Source organism: Dasypus novemcinctus, chromosome 13 (assembly GCF_030445035.2).
Source record: "Dasypus novemcinctus isolate mDasNov1 chromosome 13, mDasNov1.1.hap2, whole genome shotgun sequence".
Classification (NCBI taxonomy): domain Eukaryota; kingdom Metazoa; phylum Chordata; class Mammalia; order Cingulata; family Dasypodidae; genus Dasypus; species Dasypus novemcinctus.
This window is the reverse complement of record NC_080685.1, coordinates 38,097,285-38,115,006: the sequence shown is the minus strand read 5'-3', so window position 1 is coordinate 38,115,006 and position 17,722 is coordinate 38,097,285. Positions and strand designations below refer to the sequence as shown.

The following is a 17,722-nucleotide window of genomic DNA, read 5'->3' as shown; positions in this document are numbered from 1 at the left end:
CAGGTGCAATGGATGTATCACGATGATGGGAGAGAGTGTTGCTGTGGGGGGAGTGGGGGGCGGGGGCGGTGGGGTTGAATGGGACCTCATATATTTTTTTTAATGTAATTAAAAAAAATAATAATAAATAAATATAAAAAAAAATAATAAAAAATAAAAAGAGGGCAAATATGGCAAAAAATAAATAAATAAATAAATAAAATGTTAAAAAAAAAAAAAGTGAAAAAGAGCAAGTTACCCAATAGAAAGATGGGTAAAAGATATTAACAGAGAGTTACAGAAAAGAGAATACAAATGGCTCTGAAACATGAAAAAGTGCTCATCTCACTCATAGTAAGAAAAATATAAACCTATGAAATACTATTTTAAATAACCAGTTCAGCAAAGATAAAAATGTTTGATAACACATTGTTATCAAGAATACAGGGAACTGTATTCCCAAACATTGTTGGTGGGGGGGGTCACTTGATAACATGAGGACAAAATTTAGCAACATTAAAACATTAAAAATCCTTATCCCCTTTGGTTCAGTTTCAATATCTATACACTCCTACACATCAGAAAAACATGAAAAAGAAATAGAATTTCAACAAGTTCAAAGCTCTTTACACCTAGATGGAAAGACAGTTAAATATCTTAGAGCTAAGGGAAAACAACAGCTAATCAAGTGCTGTAGCTACAGGAGAAGGAGGAAATAGATGACGTCATAGTGTGCAAATTGAATCTGGGGGATACGGGTTATGAGACCAGCCTTTTAGAGGGCACCGATAGAGCAAGTAAAAACCATCTCAGTGATATTTCTGGTCATTGAGCAACCTTTGCTGGTTGAGAAGGTGCCAGATGAGATGACTGGGATTTGGATGGCATAATTGTTTCCTTTGTGATTATGAATCTTTAGACCCTGGAAAGATAAATAATTAAGAACAGATATGTTTAATATAATCAGGTAATATTTTTACTTTTAGGGGTATGCTTTGTTTGAAGAAATTTGGCTTGTTAGTCAACTTTATGATTCTGATTTGAACTAGTAATTGATTTAAATTTGTGATTTTAATTGGAAATCTCATTAAGTTTACATGCAGTGTTGAAAATTTAAGACAACATAAGAATTACCATATTTATAAGTTTAATGCATTAGATTTATAAGCCTTCTTTAATATCTGGGAAAGCCTGTTTGATTAAAATACTGAAAAGGAAATTAAACATTTCCTTTTAAATTTATTAGTGAGGTTTAAAGTCTTTAAAGAAGTCAGCTTGTAAATTTGTAAAAAGGAGTCAAATAGTTTCAACAGCCCCTAAAAAGTTTTTAAAATTTGTCAGCTTGCAAATAGAGTAATATGATTTGTAAATTGAGCTCAGTTTATGACTGACCTAGGTTTTCAAAAATTGTTTTCTTAATAAACTGAGTATCAATTCTTAAAAGGAATAATTTCTACAAATAATTTTTTCTGTGCACAAAAACCATCTTCAAAAAAATAAATTACAAAGAACTCTTTTTGACAGGTTGGTGTTTTGTTAAGGCCACACAGCTAGTGAGCAGCAGAAGCAGGATTCAAACCAGATATGGTGCCACACCTCACTGGCAGCCAGTTCCAAGGTTAAACCACTCTGCATTACTTTTATTTTTTTAAAAGATCTATCTATCTATCTATCTATCTATCTATCTATCTATCTATCTATCTATCTATCTATCTATCTATCTATCTATCTATCTATCTACCTACCTACCTACCTACCTATCTATCTATCTATCTATCTATCTATCTATCTATCTATCTATCTATCTATCTATCTATCTATCTATCTATCTATCTATTTTCCTTCCCCCTCATTGTTTGCGCTCGCTGTCTGCTGTGTCTGTTTGTTGTGTACTCATCTTCTTTTTAGGAGGCACCAGAAACTGAACCTGGGACCTCCCACGTGGAGGGAGGCACCCAATTGCTTGAGCCATTTCTGCTCCCTCCTTGTTGTGTCTCTCACTGTGTTTCCTCATAATGTCTCCTTGTTGAGTCATTTCATTGTCTCAGCTTGTTGCATCAGCTCGCTGCACCAGCCTGTCGCGTCAGCTCACTGTCTGCACGTCTTCTTTAGGAGGCACCAGGGCCTCCCATGTGGTAAGTGGGCACCCAAGTGCTTGAGCCACATCCACTTCCCTGCATTACTTTTATTTTTCTATTGACATGACTTTCTTTTTCACTAAACTGTGAACAAAGTGATTTTAGAGACTTCCTTTCATCTTTGTATCCCCAGTTCTTAGTACAATGCCTATATGTTAAATAAATGAATTTGGAGAACCCAATAAGTGTGGTATTTTCGGGAGGAAGAGAGGAGAGTATTTCAAGCAGGGAGGGTCTCAGTGTCACATTCCTCATGGTGATTACATAAAATAAGGCCCAAAGGGTCTACAGGGTGTGACCAACTGGAGGTTACTGGTGACCTTCTTGAAAGCCCCAGGGTCCTCTTTCAGTCTTGCTGTGCTCCTGGCCTCCAAACCCTGGAGGCCTTGCCTGTGCAGGGAGATTCTTTCCAGGGTCTGAGCTTAGGAGTTTGGACAGGAGACACCAGCCACCCAGCATCAGCAGAGTCTGCCTGTCATCGGGACTATAAGGTATGGAGCAGTGGGGGGTGGGGAAGGGAGCTCCATACTCTCTCCGAGCTCCCCTCTCTTCCATCCATCGCTGGGTCAGGACCTTTTCATGCAACTCCCTCTACCACACCACCAAAAGTGCAAGATGGCAAAACAATATGACCTTGTCCTTGGTGGTAGGAGAGGGCCCAAAGTTCTTGCCCTTTGGTCCTATCCAGCCTTGTTTTTGTGCTAAAGAAGCTACAGTCAACTGCCTGTGCCTTCTGCCCTCTTGTCCCTGGGCAGTTCTAGGCTTGTTCTTACTCTGCCTGCTGACTCCATGTCCACCCGTGCATTCATCAAGCATGTAGGAGCTAATATGTGCTGATGCTGAGCTAGTGACTGGGAATTGAGATCTCGTCAAGGGCTGAGAGTCTACTGGGGAGAATGTACAAGTAAGCAGATACTTATGTACAGTGATATGTGTTAAGACAGAGGTAAGCACAGGTGAGATGAGGACACCTATGCTAGCCTGGGGCTTCAGGGAAGAGTTTCCCAGGGTGGTGCTGACTTTTGGTGGGGAATGGGAGGATATGAGACTGAGGTAGGTGAGGTAGGTGGCTGTGGAAAATCCAATAAGTCAGAGTCTATGAGTAAAGTAACAAAAGTGAGAAATCATAGGGCGTGTGTAGAGAATCTAGAAGCAGTTTGCGGTGAATTGGAGTCCAAGGTGCAAGACTTGATGATGGGACATGAGGCCAGGGAGGTTGGCAAGGAGCAAACAGATCATGAAGAGCCTTGTCCTCCAGGATGCTGACCCTAGACTTTAGTTTTGCAGGGGGTGGGGGACCTCTGGAGGGTTTAAATAATTTAAAAAAGGGTTTTGGCTTTTAAATAGCTCACTTCTTCCTTCCATGCTTCCTTATCTTCTCATCTTTTGACCAAAAACTACATGTGTTTAAAGTGACGTGCTGAAAACAGGAAATGTGTGTGGGCTGACATTTACGCATGCACGGTCCATCCACTGTCCTGAGACAGGCGGATCTGCTGCTGAATATTATGGGACATTCTCTATGGTGGCTCTTTCTCCTCCTTGGTCTTTTCATTGGTAAGTCCGCCCCTCCCACTTCTTCTCGGGCACTGCTACTTGCCCTGCACATTGGTTTATTCTTGAAATGGATAACTGTCTTTGACAATGCTTCCTCTGTGTGTGTGTGTGTGTGTGTGTGTGTGCGCGCGTGTGCATGCATGCATGTGAATGCCCTCTAATCTCAGGCCGCGGAGGCCTAGACTGTATCCTTGTCACCTCCATATTTCTTCTACTAATTCATCACAAGGAGACTGGTTGTTTCCAGACAGGCTAAACAGTGGGGTATGAGAAAAAGGAGCAGCCACAGCCAGTTCCAGGACTCCCCTCCTCTGCACCCTGCCACTCTGAGCATGTTTCCTGGAACATTCAGGTGTTTAAGGTCCCATAGGGATGCAATATTTTGGATCATCCTCCATCTCTTTCTTCCTCCTCTCTCTCCTGCCAGCCTGAGAATCACCTTCATCATGAACTGGGCCCTCTGTGTCCTCTAATTGACTTCAGTAGGGGATCTCGGACCTGGTAGCTAGCAGCAGTGCCTGTCTCTTTGGATTCCTACTGTTCACTTCAACTCCCAAGGACCTGAGAAGTTAGGGGAGGTGGGCTTGGGACTAGAGGCAAGAGGAACATTGCTTTTTAGAAATTCATGGGGGAAGCAGCTCAAGCAATTGAGCTCCTACTTACCACATGGAGGACCCGGGTTTGATCCCTGGGAACTCCTGGCAAAAAAAGATGAAAAAGAAAAACAGGCATCTCAGACTTGCGCAGCATGGTGCGGAGATAGGTGCAGGACCTCCTTGAAAAGATGATGATGCAACCAGATAGGGAAAAAAAAAATTCACGGCCAGGGGCTGAGTTCTGCTCTTAGTCTGCAGAATTTCAAGCTTTCACTGTAAATTCTCTTTTATGGGGAAAACCAGCTAGCATTGGCCACCAAGGTCACCTGCCTCCAGGGTTGCCCCTACCCTGGCCTTTAGGGTGTTCTCTTAGCATGCTGGTGAATTCCTTGGATGTGTTTACAAACTTCTACCCAAATTTTAAAAATCCCAATCTCTATAACAATTTTGTGACAAAGAAAAGGCAGGTTTTTACAGATGGTGGACTGAGGTTCAGAGAGATTGGGTGATTTCTTCCAAGCACACGACTAGTAATTTCTGAACCCAAACATTAGTGCAGCCCCAATTATGAGAATGCAAGAAAAGTCCTCAGAGAACCGCACGGTTCCTCACCAAAGTCACAGAACAGGAACCAAGAGGTTGCAATTCTGTAAGATTCATCTGGCTCCCACTTCCTCCTAAAACAAAACCATCCAACAAAAACATAGGCTGAAGTAATCCGGGGAAGACATGTCTGGATCAGAAATAGGGAACTCAGATTTAAGGCTCCAGAAAGAAAGCAGCGTTGGACCTGGGCCTAAGGAGTTGCTGCCAAGGCCAGCAAAGCTGCTTATTCAAGGATACATTCACACACTCCTCCAGGTTAGATTTCAGGGACCGTGCACCAACCCCGCCCTCCACGCCCAGCTGGAGGAGAGAAGTTCTTTCTGGTGTCCATACCACTCTGGCTGTGACCCTGCTGTGGGCTGCCACAATTCTCCTGGTGGAGCCTGAATAGTTCTGTGGAAGAAATGAGCAGCAGGAGGTCAAGGAGATTCTGGGGTAGGTGCACCAGGATGGTACACTTCCCCCGCGCTTGGCCTGGACATTCCCACAAGACAGCTACCATCCTCCCGTTCCTGGTCACCCCAGCTATTGCCTCAACACTTCTTGGGTTAACCCTTGGCAAACAGCCTCTCCACCCAAACTAGAAGCAACGATGTAGTTGGTGATACCAGATCCCAGGTGTGACAGTTTGATATTATTTATGAATTCCAAAAAGATATTAATTATATTTGTAAACTGGTCTGTTCCTTTGGGTTTGAGAGCCTTTGATTGTATTAGATTCAGCTGAGATGTCTTTGATTCAATTATGTTATGATTAGGGCTTTGCTTTGACCACATCATTAGGGTGACTCAGAGGTGAGACCCCACACCCTTGGTGGTCTATATAAATGGATACTCAACCAGAAACACAGAAATAGGTACACAGAAGGAGATATACAGAGGAAGGGAGCTCCACAGACACGGCAGAGGCCCTGGGAAGAGAGAGGAGCCACTCGCCTGATAGTTTACAGCTGACCTTTTGAAGGGCCCAGAGCAGCTGAGCCCAGAAAGAAACGAGCCCTCCAAACTACAGCTGAGGTTGGAAGGAGTTGGCACCAAGGAGCCTTAAGAGGAAAGAGGAGGACTGAACCCTCACAGATGTTGCCCACCATCTTACTTCAACGCATGGCAACAGACTTTGGGTGAGGAAGTACCTCTTTTGGTACCTTGAGTTGGACTCTTTAGGGCCTTGTGACTGTAAGATTTTACCCCAAGTAAACACCCTTTATAAAAACCAACAGACTTCTGGTATTTCACATCAGCACCCCTTTAGCTGATTAATACACCACGTTCAAATCAGGACCCTCCCTGAGCCTCCCTGAGCCTCCCTGAGCCCTGCTGCCCCTTCTCTCTAAACAACAGTGCAGCAGACCTTGGTTCATTTCAGACTTCCTGCCTCCTGGAACTGTAAGTCTGTGTTGAAAAATACTCTGAGATGGGTCATGCTAATGGTGAGTGATTTTTACTTCACTGCAAGGAGACTGACTAGTTTTGGTGAGAGTGAGAAAAAGGTGTGTTTGCCATTTATTCCAGTGATATAATATTACCAATAATGAGGCATTTAAACTGGTGTTATTTTATTTAATCCTTACAGAATCCCAGAAGATAGCACTCCCTATTTCACAGGTGAGAAAATATTCAGAAGGGTTAAGTCACCTGCCCAGAATCACACAAGTAGTACAAATTGGAGCAGGGATTTGACCTCAGGCAATCTGACTAGTGCTTTAAGTACTTCTTGCAAAGTCTATGCTTTAGTTTTCCTGACTGCTTAAACAAATACCACAAAAAGGCTTGGCTTAATGACAGGAATTTATTGGCTCATGGTTTCCAAGCCTAGAAGGCTTGCTTCCTTCCAGGGTTGGTATCTTCTGGCTAGCTGGCAATCTTTGGGGTTCCTTGACTTTTTCCATCACATCAACATACCAGGCTGCATCTTCCCCCTTCTCTTCCAGGTTCATTGACTTCCAGCTTCTGGCTGCTCCTGTGACTTCTCTTCCTGTCTAATTTCCTCTGCTTATAAGGACTTCATCCATATTGGATAAAGGTCCATCCTCACTCAGTTTGGGCACACTTTAACTTAATATCTTCAAAGGTCCTACTAGAAATGGGTTTACACCCACAGGACCAGGGATTGGGATCTGAGCATGCCTTTTGTGGGGAACATGATTCAATCCCCAACAGTGTTATAGACTGGTATCGAAATGATGGTCTCACTGACCACCCCTAAACTGGTGTGGCCTCCTGCCCTAGGAAGATACATCTGCAGGGATCCTGCTGGGCCTCTGAAGAGCGGACTTCTCTTTCGGAGGTGGCTGGACCAGCAACTCTGGGGGGTACCGCAAGGCAATTCCCACTGGATGGGGCTAAGCTGAATGAGTTTGGCCCTATCCCATGGATGGGCTAGAGAGTGGCTCAGAGCAATAGCAGGAATCATCCTCACAGGTACCGCCCAAGAATTTTTTTTAACTCTCCATTGCACTCAGCACCTGCAACCCTTTAGAGCGTCATTCATGTCGTTATTTAATGATATGTCAACTACACGAGGTAAATACTGAAGAAGACCTTTTTGGTATGAAGCCAAGGGCACTGCTTTATGCTCTAGTTCTGTTCTAAACTTGGGTCACTATTTCTCATCTATAAACTGGGGATAATGATCACTAGCTGACCAGCCCTCAGGATGCTTGTGGCCCTCCTGCTTCGTCAGGCTTTCTCTGAAGCTTCTGTTCTGTGTCTGCAGGGCCAGGACCTTCCACAGAGGATCCAGCCCCCATGGTGGTGACTGGAACACTAGGGGCATCTGTCATTCTGCCCATGCAGCTGCTGCCAGGACAGCAGGTGGAGAGCATCTCCTGGACATCCCGTTCGGTCCCCACAGCATTTGCCACAGCGACCCTGGTGGATGCTGGAGGAACAGTCACTTTTTACCAGGCAGAAACCCGGTACCAGAGCCGCGTGAGTGTCGTGGGTCCGGACCATTCCCTGCAGATCAGCAACTTGAGCAGGGAGGATGCAGGGCCCTACCGAGCCCACATCTACCTGAGGGCGTCCCACATCACCCACATCCAGGAGTACAGCCTGCGAGTCTACGGTGAGTGTCCTGGGGATGGCGGCAGGCAGACTTTCAGCCATTTCTTATAGCCTTACTACCCTTTTAGTTACAGTTACAATTCTTTCTTATTACAAGGGTAATATATGCTCCCTGTAAAAAAGACATGTAAAGAAGAATCACCTGGGAGACTCTCCTGAAAAATGCCAAGGCTCAGGACCTTTTCCAAGCCAATTGAAGCAGAACTCCTAGATATGAGATGGACAGACAACAGGATTTCAGGTCCAGAGAACAGGATTTCAGGTCCTGAGACCTGAGTTTTGCTACAACCTACTTGTGTGGCCTTGAGCTTCCTTATTGCTAAAATAGGAATATTACCTTCTTGTGAGAATAATATGCATGTGAAAGAACTTTGTAAAGCTCTGTACAGGTAAAATGGAATGCTATTATCATATTCCTTAGGCAATTTTTAAAAAATAATGATTTTTTAAAAATTTATTATTACCATGATTGTTTAAGCAGGAAACATCAGGGGTGGGTGTCAATTACTCAGCATCAAACAAGGCCAAGTCCTGACCAATTTGGCTGGTGAAGAACTAATGGGCCATTTTTAGATTTAGTCAGTTTATTACCTGCATAGATGGGGAAAGGAAGAGTAGCTACAGGTGCCAGCTCCCCAGGCCCCTAGCCCACATATCTAAGAGGAGCCAGTGACCACAATGGGAGATGCCCCTTTGCTGAGGAGCTGCTCTAGACCGCAGATAAGTGGATTTAAGTCCTGAAGTTCTATTCCAAAGGGACAGGCAGGAAGTCACATACCTCGCTAGGACCCTGGAGGCAATGAGAAACTGTCTCATGACAGCCTGCTAGAGAAAATAGGGGTGCGTGGGAGATGGCCTTGAGGCCACCCATCTTCTCGTGTTCCAGGAGGATCTAATATTGCATTGCCAAGAATCAGATTAGTTGGGGTTCCAGCCTCTGCCTGGGTGCTCTATGTAGATATATGCATGGCTGCTGGGCACCAGGTGGAGCTGTGCCTTAAAGGAGGTAGGTAGGAAAGATAGGAAAGGAGTAAGGATGGATGTGAGAAAACTAACTGATGGAGGGAAGGCAGGGAACCTTCTCAGACACTTTCCTTGGGTTTCGTGAATGGAAATATTTCCATTAGATCAAGACATTTTATTATTCTTTATTTTTCGTGGGGGAGGATGGAAAGGATCCCTGGCTGGGGTTCACATGGTTGGGGATAAAGTCTTTCTGCCATGAATCAGCTTGGGCTGCTGGGCCTGCTCCTCACAGCAGGACGTGGGGCACTGAGGCAGGGGGATGCCAGGACTTGGGGTAGGACTGTTCCCAAGGGTGGGCCCAGAGCTGTGGGAGAGCCCCTCTAGCCATGCTGATGGGCATCAGGAACACCCTGGGCAGACCAGCTTGGTAGGCAGCAGTGTCAGGGTGGGTTCTGGGTAGGAGGCAGGGCTGTGCTGACTGATGAGTGTGCGCAGCCTTCCAGAGGGCCCTGCCTTTGCGGCTGCCACTCCAGCCCACAAGAGTGATAACGGGCTAGGGTTTTATCCTTTCCAAGGTGTTTCTCAAGTTCATTTGAGCCTCACAACTGTCCTGCCAGCAGACAGTGTCTTTTATTTCTAGATGGAGGAAACTGAGTCTCAGAGAGGAAGAGTGACACACTCAGGACAGAGCCAGGAGAGAACATGGGTACACTGACCCTGTGCCCTGAGCCCTGGTCTCGGGGATTCTGGGACGTCACCTTATTTATCTGCCTTGACTGGAGAGAACGCTGAGGAGAGAAGAGCCTGCAGAAGTCAAAGGGGAAAAGGGTTGGATCCCAGGGATTCACTGGCATGAGGTGGCAGGTAGTTGCTCAACAGTGGAAACGCCCAGTTGCCTTCTCCCAGGGACACTCGGGGTTGGGAGTGCCTATCCACAGTCCTGGGGGCTGCTGTCGGGTGGGCCCCAGGGCTGAGGCTGAAAGCAGGCAGCCTTCCTCACATGCAGTGGCTTTGTGCAGTTGACCTTGGTCTCTGCTGCTGCTCTTGAGGCTGGATGCCTGTCCTGGCTCTGGCCAGGGAGGCAGGGAGGCAAGTACTAGCAACGTGGTACCTTAAGGAGAGCATCTGGGCATGGGTCTGGGGGGAAGGGAGTGGAGGACCAATCAAGGGAAGGCAACAGAGGTGGGAGAAACCTCAGAGCCCTGTTCATCTGAAAAAGAGCTAATTGCAAAAAAAATGCATACCTGTGTGTACACAGTCTCGATTCAATGCAGAGGCAGGTACCCAGGCTTTGGAGTCAAATCCACCTGGATTTGGGACCTGGATTCACGACTTATTAGATGAGACTTTGGGCAAGTTGAAATGGAGGGGGTAATTGCACCTGCCCTACTTACCTCCTAGGGTTGTTCTGGGAATCAAATGAGATATTAAGTGACAACACTTGGTAGAGCTCAAAGCACCAGGCCAGATGCAGGCAGATTCTGCCTCAGCTATTGACCATGTGTATTCAGGGTAGTGCAGGGTCTTGGGCGGCGCCAGCCTTGGGACCCCGTGAGGGGGAGATCTGCCGCGGTTTCCCAGCAACCAGTTTCTTCTTTTTTTCTGCACACAGAGCAGCTGGCCCGGCCCCGGGTCACACTCAGCTCCAGGAGGGGCGAGAATGGAGACTGCGTCATCGTCCTGACGTGTGCAGCGGAAAGCCGAGGCGCCACTGTGACCTACAGTTGGATGCCCCTGGGGCCCCGAACCGTGGTGTCCCAAGGAGGGTCTGTCCTCGGTGTCTCTTTGAGGCCCGGGGACAGTGCTCCGACCTTTACCTGCACTGTCAAGAACCCAGTCAGTAATAGCAGCTCCCTTCCCGTCGCAGTGTCGCACCTCTGCGCAGGTACGTGGCTCCTCAGCCTGCACCCTCCCTGCGCAGCCACTCTGGAGCGGATGGAGAAGCGAGTCCCCGTGCCCTGTCGCCCCTGGGGAGGCGGGGCTAACACCCCTGGGGAGGCGGGGCTAGCACCCATGGGGAGGCGGGGCTAACACCCGCTGGGGGCTGGGGCGGGCTAGGCGTGAGAGTGCCGAGCGCGGTGTTGGATGTGGGAGAGGACGCAAGGGGCTGATGGGGAGGCCGGAGGAGACCACCTGTAGGGACCTGGCTGCAGTTCCCTCTGTCTGCACGCAGGCCCAGGAACCTTGGGAGGAGACCTTGTGGGGGAGCTCGTGGTCGGCACCCTCGGGGAGTCGGCTACTCTGCCCCTGGAGGTCCCAGCGGGGCAGGAGGCAACCAGCGTCACCTGGAGCTCTCCAGGGCTCCTCGCTGTTCTGCGGCCAGGACCAGCAGGCAAACCAGTTCTGGTTGCTGAGACCCAGGGCCCCTACAGCGGGCGGCTGAGTGCGCCCCGCCGCGGCGTTGCTCTGCAGATCAGCCCTCTGAGGCTGCAGGACTCTGGCCTCTATACAGCCCGGATCACTTTGCGTTCTCCCCCTGTCAACATCACCAAAGATTTCACCCTCCGTGTCTATGGTGAGTGGGATGGAGGGCCCTTAGTTTGAACTTTGACCTTTCCCCTCCCCTGCTGCATCAGACCAGAGCCTTCTCATAGTTGGAACCTTTCCTTCTTGGCACAGAGAGGCTGCAGGAACCCAATATCACTGTTAGCTCCCGGTTGGTCAGGGATGGGACCTGCCTCATCACTCTGGCCTGCTTTCTGGAATGGCCTGGAGAGGATGTTCAGTACAGCTGGGACCCCCATGGCCAGGAGGCAGTTGTGTCCCATGGGGGAACCACTCTCAGTGCCTCCTGGAGACCTGGGGACAGTGACAGCTACCACTGCACCGCAAGGAACCCTGTCAGCCAGAGCTCCCACTCCATCCCCACTCGACCTCTCTGCTCAGGTAAGCCTCTTCTGTGAACTCTCCTTCCACGTTCTCAGCTCCCTGCCCGCCTTCCTCAGGACTCTAGGAGCAACTGAGGGAAAGGAGGAATAGGGTTAATTGGCAGTAGGCAGTGTCTCTGGGGTGCCAGGAGATGAGTACTCTCTGGCCACCCAGGGGCCTCCCTTTGTCCACCTTCCATCTGTCAGTCTCAGGTCCCCTGTGCCTGCACTTGCTGCTGACAGGACCAGCTCTGGCTTGGGACTCCCTGAGGGAAGGTGTTTCCCCAGCTCCACTCAGTCTCAGCTCTGCAGAACCCACAGAGGTGGGATCCCAGGCCCCCTTGGAGGGGCCTGGCCCTAATTTGTGTCCTCAGCCCCCACCCCTGCCTTGAGCTCTGAGCAAGACCTGAGGATGTGCTCCTCTGGCTCTCAGGCCTCTCCTGGCTCCCCCTGCCCCAGGCACAGGCCATGAGAGGAAAACATCTTGGTTCAAACATGCCCTGTCTCTCTTCTTTTCTCAGCTAACTTTTGGAAGGGTTGTCTCTGCTCACTCTCTCCATTCACTTTTGAACCCCTTGCTGCTGCTTTTCCCCACCAGTGACATCCTGGCTGCCACATTCACTGGTCACTCCTCATCTCTTGTTTCCCTTGGCTTCTCTGCAGCATGTGCCGTGGCCGATGTGCCCTCCTCAGCCACTGGGGCTGCTCTCGCCTGGTACCTCTTCTCACTGACCTCAGTCCTTCTCAGGACTCACGCTGCGTGGTGCTCAGGCCTCTCTTGTTTTCCCTCTGTCATTCAAAAAGCTTGGCGTCACCCCCAGCCGCCCTTTCCCTCTCCACTCCCTGCCATTGCTCATGTCTTCCCACAGCAGGACCTTCCAATTAGCCTCTCTAGGCTCCCTTCTAGCCATTCTCCTGATGGCTGCCTGAGGGTTAATTCTAAATTAAAGAAATGCTTGTCTTATTTTTCAGCTTGAAATCCTATCATGTCTGTCGACTATCTTAGTATAAATATTTTACCCTCTATTCATTTGTTCGAGCTACATGTATGGATTGGGCATCTTTCTTTTTTTTTTTTTTAAAGATTTATTTTCCATTTATTTCTCTCCCCTCCCCACTGATGTCTGCTCTCTGTGTCCATTCACTGTGAGTTCTTCTGTGTTCACTTGCATTCTTGTCAGTAGCACCAGGAAACTGTGTCTCTTTTTGTTGTGTCATCTTGCTGCGTCAGCTCTCCGTGTGTAGAGCTGGGTGTTAAGGGACCCAAGAAAACATAACTCCTGGGCAGGTTGCACTTTCTTTCGTGCTGGGCGGCTCTCCTTACGGGGCGCACTCCTTGCACATGGGGCTTCCCTACACGGGGGACATCCCTGTGAGGCACGGCACTCCTTGAGCACATCTGCACTGGGCGTGGGCCAGCTCATCACACAGGTCAGGAGGCCCTGGGTTTGAACCCTGGACCTCCAATATGGTAGGTGAACGCTCTGTCAGTTGAGCCAAATCCGCTTCCCTGGGCATCTTTCATGTGCCCTGCCTGGCTGCTCTGGTCATTGAAGATACAGTGAAGAAGGGGTCTGAATAAATTCCCAGCCCTCAGGGAATCACCAAGATCTACATCTAACTGGTTTCTGAACCATTTTGCCGGCTAGCCAGCCCTAGTAAAGGACTTTAGGAGAGTAAAGGAAGACACATTTTGACATTTATGTGACTTCTCCAATGAACTGTGAGCAGAGCCCTTTCTTACTTTTCTCTGATTCTCCAATACAGATTATGTGACAGGTATTCAAAAAAAAAAAAAAAAAAAAAGTGGGCCTGGCCAGTACTTCATGAGCATCATGTGCTGGGTGTTAAGGTACCCAAGAAAACATAACCAGTTTCATTATCCCTCTCTCTCTATGGGGCCTGGGGGACATTTCACTCCATTCCCAGGCCAGTTCTCTCATACTTGGCTTCCTAAAAGGCCCCCAGCCAACTCCTCTATTCCATTGGCCTTTCTTCCTTGAAAATCCCTCCCCTTGTATCTCCATCTTCCTTGTACTTCTCTCTTCCTATTACCAATTCCTAACCTGTGGTCTTCATTCATTCAGCCTCCATCCTACCCTGCTCCCCGAGGAAAGAGTTTCTCTTCTTTTTGATCCTTGGAGCTTTGGGAATTGAATTGATTTGACCCCGACCATGGAGAAAGCCTGAGGAGGAAAGCAAGAAAGTGGTCACCCTCTGAGATACAGAGATAAAGCATCTTTGCACACGGAGCCCCCAATGCCAGCATCTCCGGGCTTGAGTGAGAGAGACATTGACATTGATGAAGGCATTAAACCCATTTCATTTGCATGCTGAGCTCAGAATTATCAAGAAACGACTGCATATCTTATGTTTAAAATATCCATGTTTTGTTTAATTGTGTTTTAAAGTGCTCATAAAGAAAAGGGGCCTTATTCATTCAAGAAAAATTAAGTGATTTCAAACATAAGAAGGTAAATAAAATTATCGTTTGCTGCATGTGTTTTATGGACTTTTTGGCTGATGTTTAAGTAAATGGGTGCAGAGGGCCCAGCTTCAGCATAAATGCCACCTCCTTGGAGCAGCTTTTTGACCACCACACTTAAGTCGATCTTCCCTTTTATTCATAATCAGTGTGCCCAGTTCAGTTTTCTCAAAACACTTGTTACCTCGCAGGGCACAGGAAAGATGGAATGGCTTGATGGCTTGATCACTGACATGTTCGACAACATTTTAAAAAGTTTCACAGTAACATATATATATAATAAGCACATTTAAAAATAGGGCATTATCAACTATACAGAAAACAAAGGATTTGTGTGAAAGCAATGGAGTCATAATACCTACGTGGCTGAAATGTAAAGGTGTGTTTTCATAAATATTGAATATTAATTTGTCATTAATTTATGACATAACTATCCTGGGTGGAAAGGCTGAGTGTTGAGGCTCGTAGAGGGAATGTGGCGGGCAAGACGATAGGAGAGTCAAATACTTATCCCCGTAGAGGGAAGTCAATGTACAATGTCTAAAACCAAGAAAAAGCAGACAAAATGCACTGCTTTGAATAATCAAGGAAATATCAGAAGAAACAGATCAAAGACTTGACAGCAGCTGTCTTTAGGGAGCTGCCGTCTGGGATAGGATGTGGTGGAGATCTGCTGGTTTTTATGTAAGTCTTAAGGCACTAGTTGAATTTTAATCTATGTATTAACATATATATGTAATTTTTGGGAAAATCTAAAATATTAAAAACACATCATGGAGTGGGCATAGCTCAGTGGAAGCACGCCTGCCTCCCATGTGCTAGCTCCCTGGCTCAGTTCCCGGTACCTCCTAAAGAGGAGATCCAAGAACGAGCCAGCATGTTGTCAGGCACCCAGCTGGCACCTCGTGACAGGGAATTTATAGACTGGGATTTTAAAAAGGAAAAAAAACAAACAATTCACCCCCCAAAAAAACAAACAAACAACAACAACAAAAACCCACATATACAAAGAGACAAAGAACCAAAAAGGAAAATTCGAAGGTCTAGGAAACTGACTAGAAGGAAATAGGGAGACTTAGACATTGGAGACGGGGTTCTGAGAAAGAGGACAGCAGCAAGAGTGAATAGTGTCAAACAGGCAGCAATTAACCAGCAAATTGTGGATGAAACATATAAATGTAATTACACTTGGCTATCTTTTCACTAAGTTGAGCTCCAGTTATGCACTCAACATAATTCAACACACTAACTAGTTAATATTTAGGCTTATTTTAAAAGATAATAAAAATTTCATAGCTGGGGAAGGTAGCTCCAGGACCGTCAGTTCTCTTGCCTCTTCCCCACACAATTACCAATCATGCACCCCAAGTAGCAGGATCGCTGAAAGGAAGCACAGCTGTTGAACATCCAGACTTGAAAATGCAAACCTATGTCACAGTGTCACCATTTGCATCTGAAGGGAACCAGACCCCTTAACTGCATGGGTTGTAGCCTGGCATTGGTATGTGGAGGAGGCAGATTTAGTTCAGTGTCTGTTTTCAGTCATCTTGGAGAAGTCACCAATGTCTTGTGGGAATGGAATGCTTTACCCCAGACCCCAATCCTGGGCAGGGTAGAAAATGGGAGGCTAGTTCCTGATGGTAAAGGTCCTGAGTTACTGAAAACCCCGAGATTCCCCCAGAACAAGGAAAGGCTCAAATCCTTGTCCTTCCCAACAGCCACACAAGTGGGCGTTAACTGGAGGTTGCTTTAGGTGTGAGGTGTGGACTGTGTGTATCTGAGGGTCTCCCGCCTGCCGACGTGAAGCAACTGGTATTTGCTGTGTGGCAGGGCAAGTGTGGTTTGAGCTAGCAGAGGGTGACTGACCCTCAGGCGAAAATTAACACCATCCTAGGAAAGCTGATAGTTCAGACTATGCAGAAGCAAATTGTTGGAACACCCCCTTAGCTTTTCTTAACTGCAAAATAAACAGATTTCCACAGTGGGCCTCTCTACAGCTTTATCCCCTCTTTACATCCTGAACAGCAGCCGTTTAAACACCACAGTCATAACTTATACTCTTTGCCTACCTGCCTGACTCATTCTGGTAGGCTTGGTTTAAATACCGCAGCTTGTCTAAAGACTTCCCTCTTCCCTGTTTCCGAATTCTCTGTTTAGACTCACACTGTATCTAGCTGCTTGTTGGCTCATCTGCTTCTCCTATCAGATGTGAGTTCTTTGATATTAGGGATTATGCTCGAGTCATCTCTGCTTCATCTTATGCATTTGACCAAAGCACATAGTAGGTGCTCACTAAATGTTTGTTGACTGAGTGAATGAATGAAGAAAGGATGAATGAGCAAATTAGTTAAAATCTTGGTTGGAGAAGGAATCCATCTATATCTCTCTAGCCTAGCCCATAGTTCTGGTCTGCTTTGGAAGTATTTGTACCTCTGCTCTTATTTGTTTTAAATTATGCAGAAATAGCAAAGTTCAGAAATGGGCACAAATTCAGATATATATATATGTATGTATATGTGTGCACATATATGTATTTATATATCCTTTCTATGCTTATTTTTGTGGGTCTTACATGCCTCTTATGGCAATTACATTTTGCCTTCTAAGTCATTCTTTGCCCTGTACTCTTTTTAGATTCCCTTCCAGATTATAAATTATTCCATATTCTTCTCTTAGACGACTTTAAGAAGTAGGTACCGGGGAACAGACGTGGCCCAGTGGATAGGGTATCCATCTACCACATGGGAGGTCCGTGGTTCAAACCCCGGGCCTCCTTGACCCATGTGGAGCTGGCCCATGAGCAGTGCTGGTGCATGCAAGGAGTGCCCTGCCACGCAGGGGTGTCCCCGCGTAGGGAAGCCCCACAAGCAAGGGGTGTGGCCATAAGGAGAGCTGCCCAGCACGAAAGAAAGAAAGTCCAGTCTGCCCAGGAATGGTGCCGCACACACGGAGAGCTGACACACAAGATGACGCAACAAAAAGAAACACAGATTCCTGTGCCGCCGACAACAACAGAAGTGGACAAAGAAAAACACCCAGCAAATGGGCACAGAACAGACATGGGGGGGTGGGGCCGGGGCTGGGGGGGAAGGGAAGAGAAAGAAATAAAAGTAAAAAATAAATCTTAAAAAAAAAAAGTAGGTACCTGTTGGCAGCCTTACTCCATAGGAACACTGTCTGTTTTTCCAATGTTCATAAATCTTAAAAAGCAGGTGTTTTCAAAAGTTTTATATTTTATTGAAAAAAATGGACTAAATTGGCCATAGTACTAAATAGTTTGCCAGCTGGAGCCAGGAGGGGGCAACAGTGAGCTGACCCAGAACTTGCTGTGTGATGTGGAAAATCTGATTTTGCCACTAAGTTGCATTATGAGCTGGCTTTCTCTGATATCTTGTCTCTGAAGTTGGGGACTAGGTGATCCTTAAAAGATTCTGTGTGTCTATAAGTTCAGTTCAACTACCA

At 46.9% G+C, this 17,722-nt stretch overlaps 2 protein-coding genes across 3 annotated transcripts in view; both read left to right on the top strand.

Annotated features, from left to right (window-relative positions):
• The window catches only part of LOC101428943 (intelectin-2), a 399,980-nt gene that overhangs the window by 193,595 nt on the left and 188,663 nt on the right, over positions 1 to 17,722 (top strand). The window lies entirely within an intron of this gene.
• Positions 3,551 to 14,274, top strand: LOC105747065 (T-lymphocyte surface antigen Ly-9-like). 2 transcript variants are annotated; one of them, XM_012528844.2, is made up of 6 exons: positions 3,551 to 3,674; positions 7,593 to 7,943; positions 10,521 to 10,793; positions 11,082 to 11,423; positions 11,528 to 11,794; positions 13,863 to 14,274. In XM_012528844.2, the coding sequence occupies exons 1-6, from the start codon at positions 3,575 to 3,577 to the stop codon at positions 13,940 to 13,942; spliced, it is 1,413 nt and encodes a 470-aa protein (XP_012384298.2). In that variant the 5' UTR covers positions 3,551 to 3,574; the 3' UTR covers positions 13,943 to 14,274. The 2 variants fall into 2 exon arrangements, with proteins under 2 accessions (XP_012384298.2, XP_058165950.1); XM_058309967.1 differs by lacking the exon at positions 11,528 to 11,794.

Coding starts and splice junctions, on each gene's coding strand:
- LOC105747065 (XM_012528844.2), top strand. CDS start 3,575: ATGCACGGTCCATCCACTGTCCTGAGACAGGCGGATCTGCTGCTGAAT. Junction 11,424..11,527: donor TTTCACCCTCCGTGTCTATG/GTGAGTGGGATG, acceptor TTCTTGGCACAG/AGAGGCTGCAGGAACCCAAT. Junction 11,795..13,862: donor CACTCGACCTCTCTGCTCAG/GTAAGCCTCTTC, acceptor TCATTCATTCAG/CCTCCATCCTACCCTGCTCC.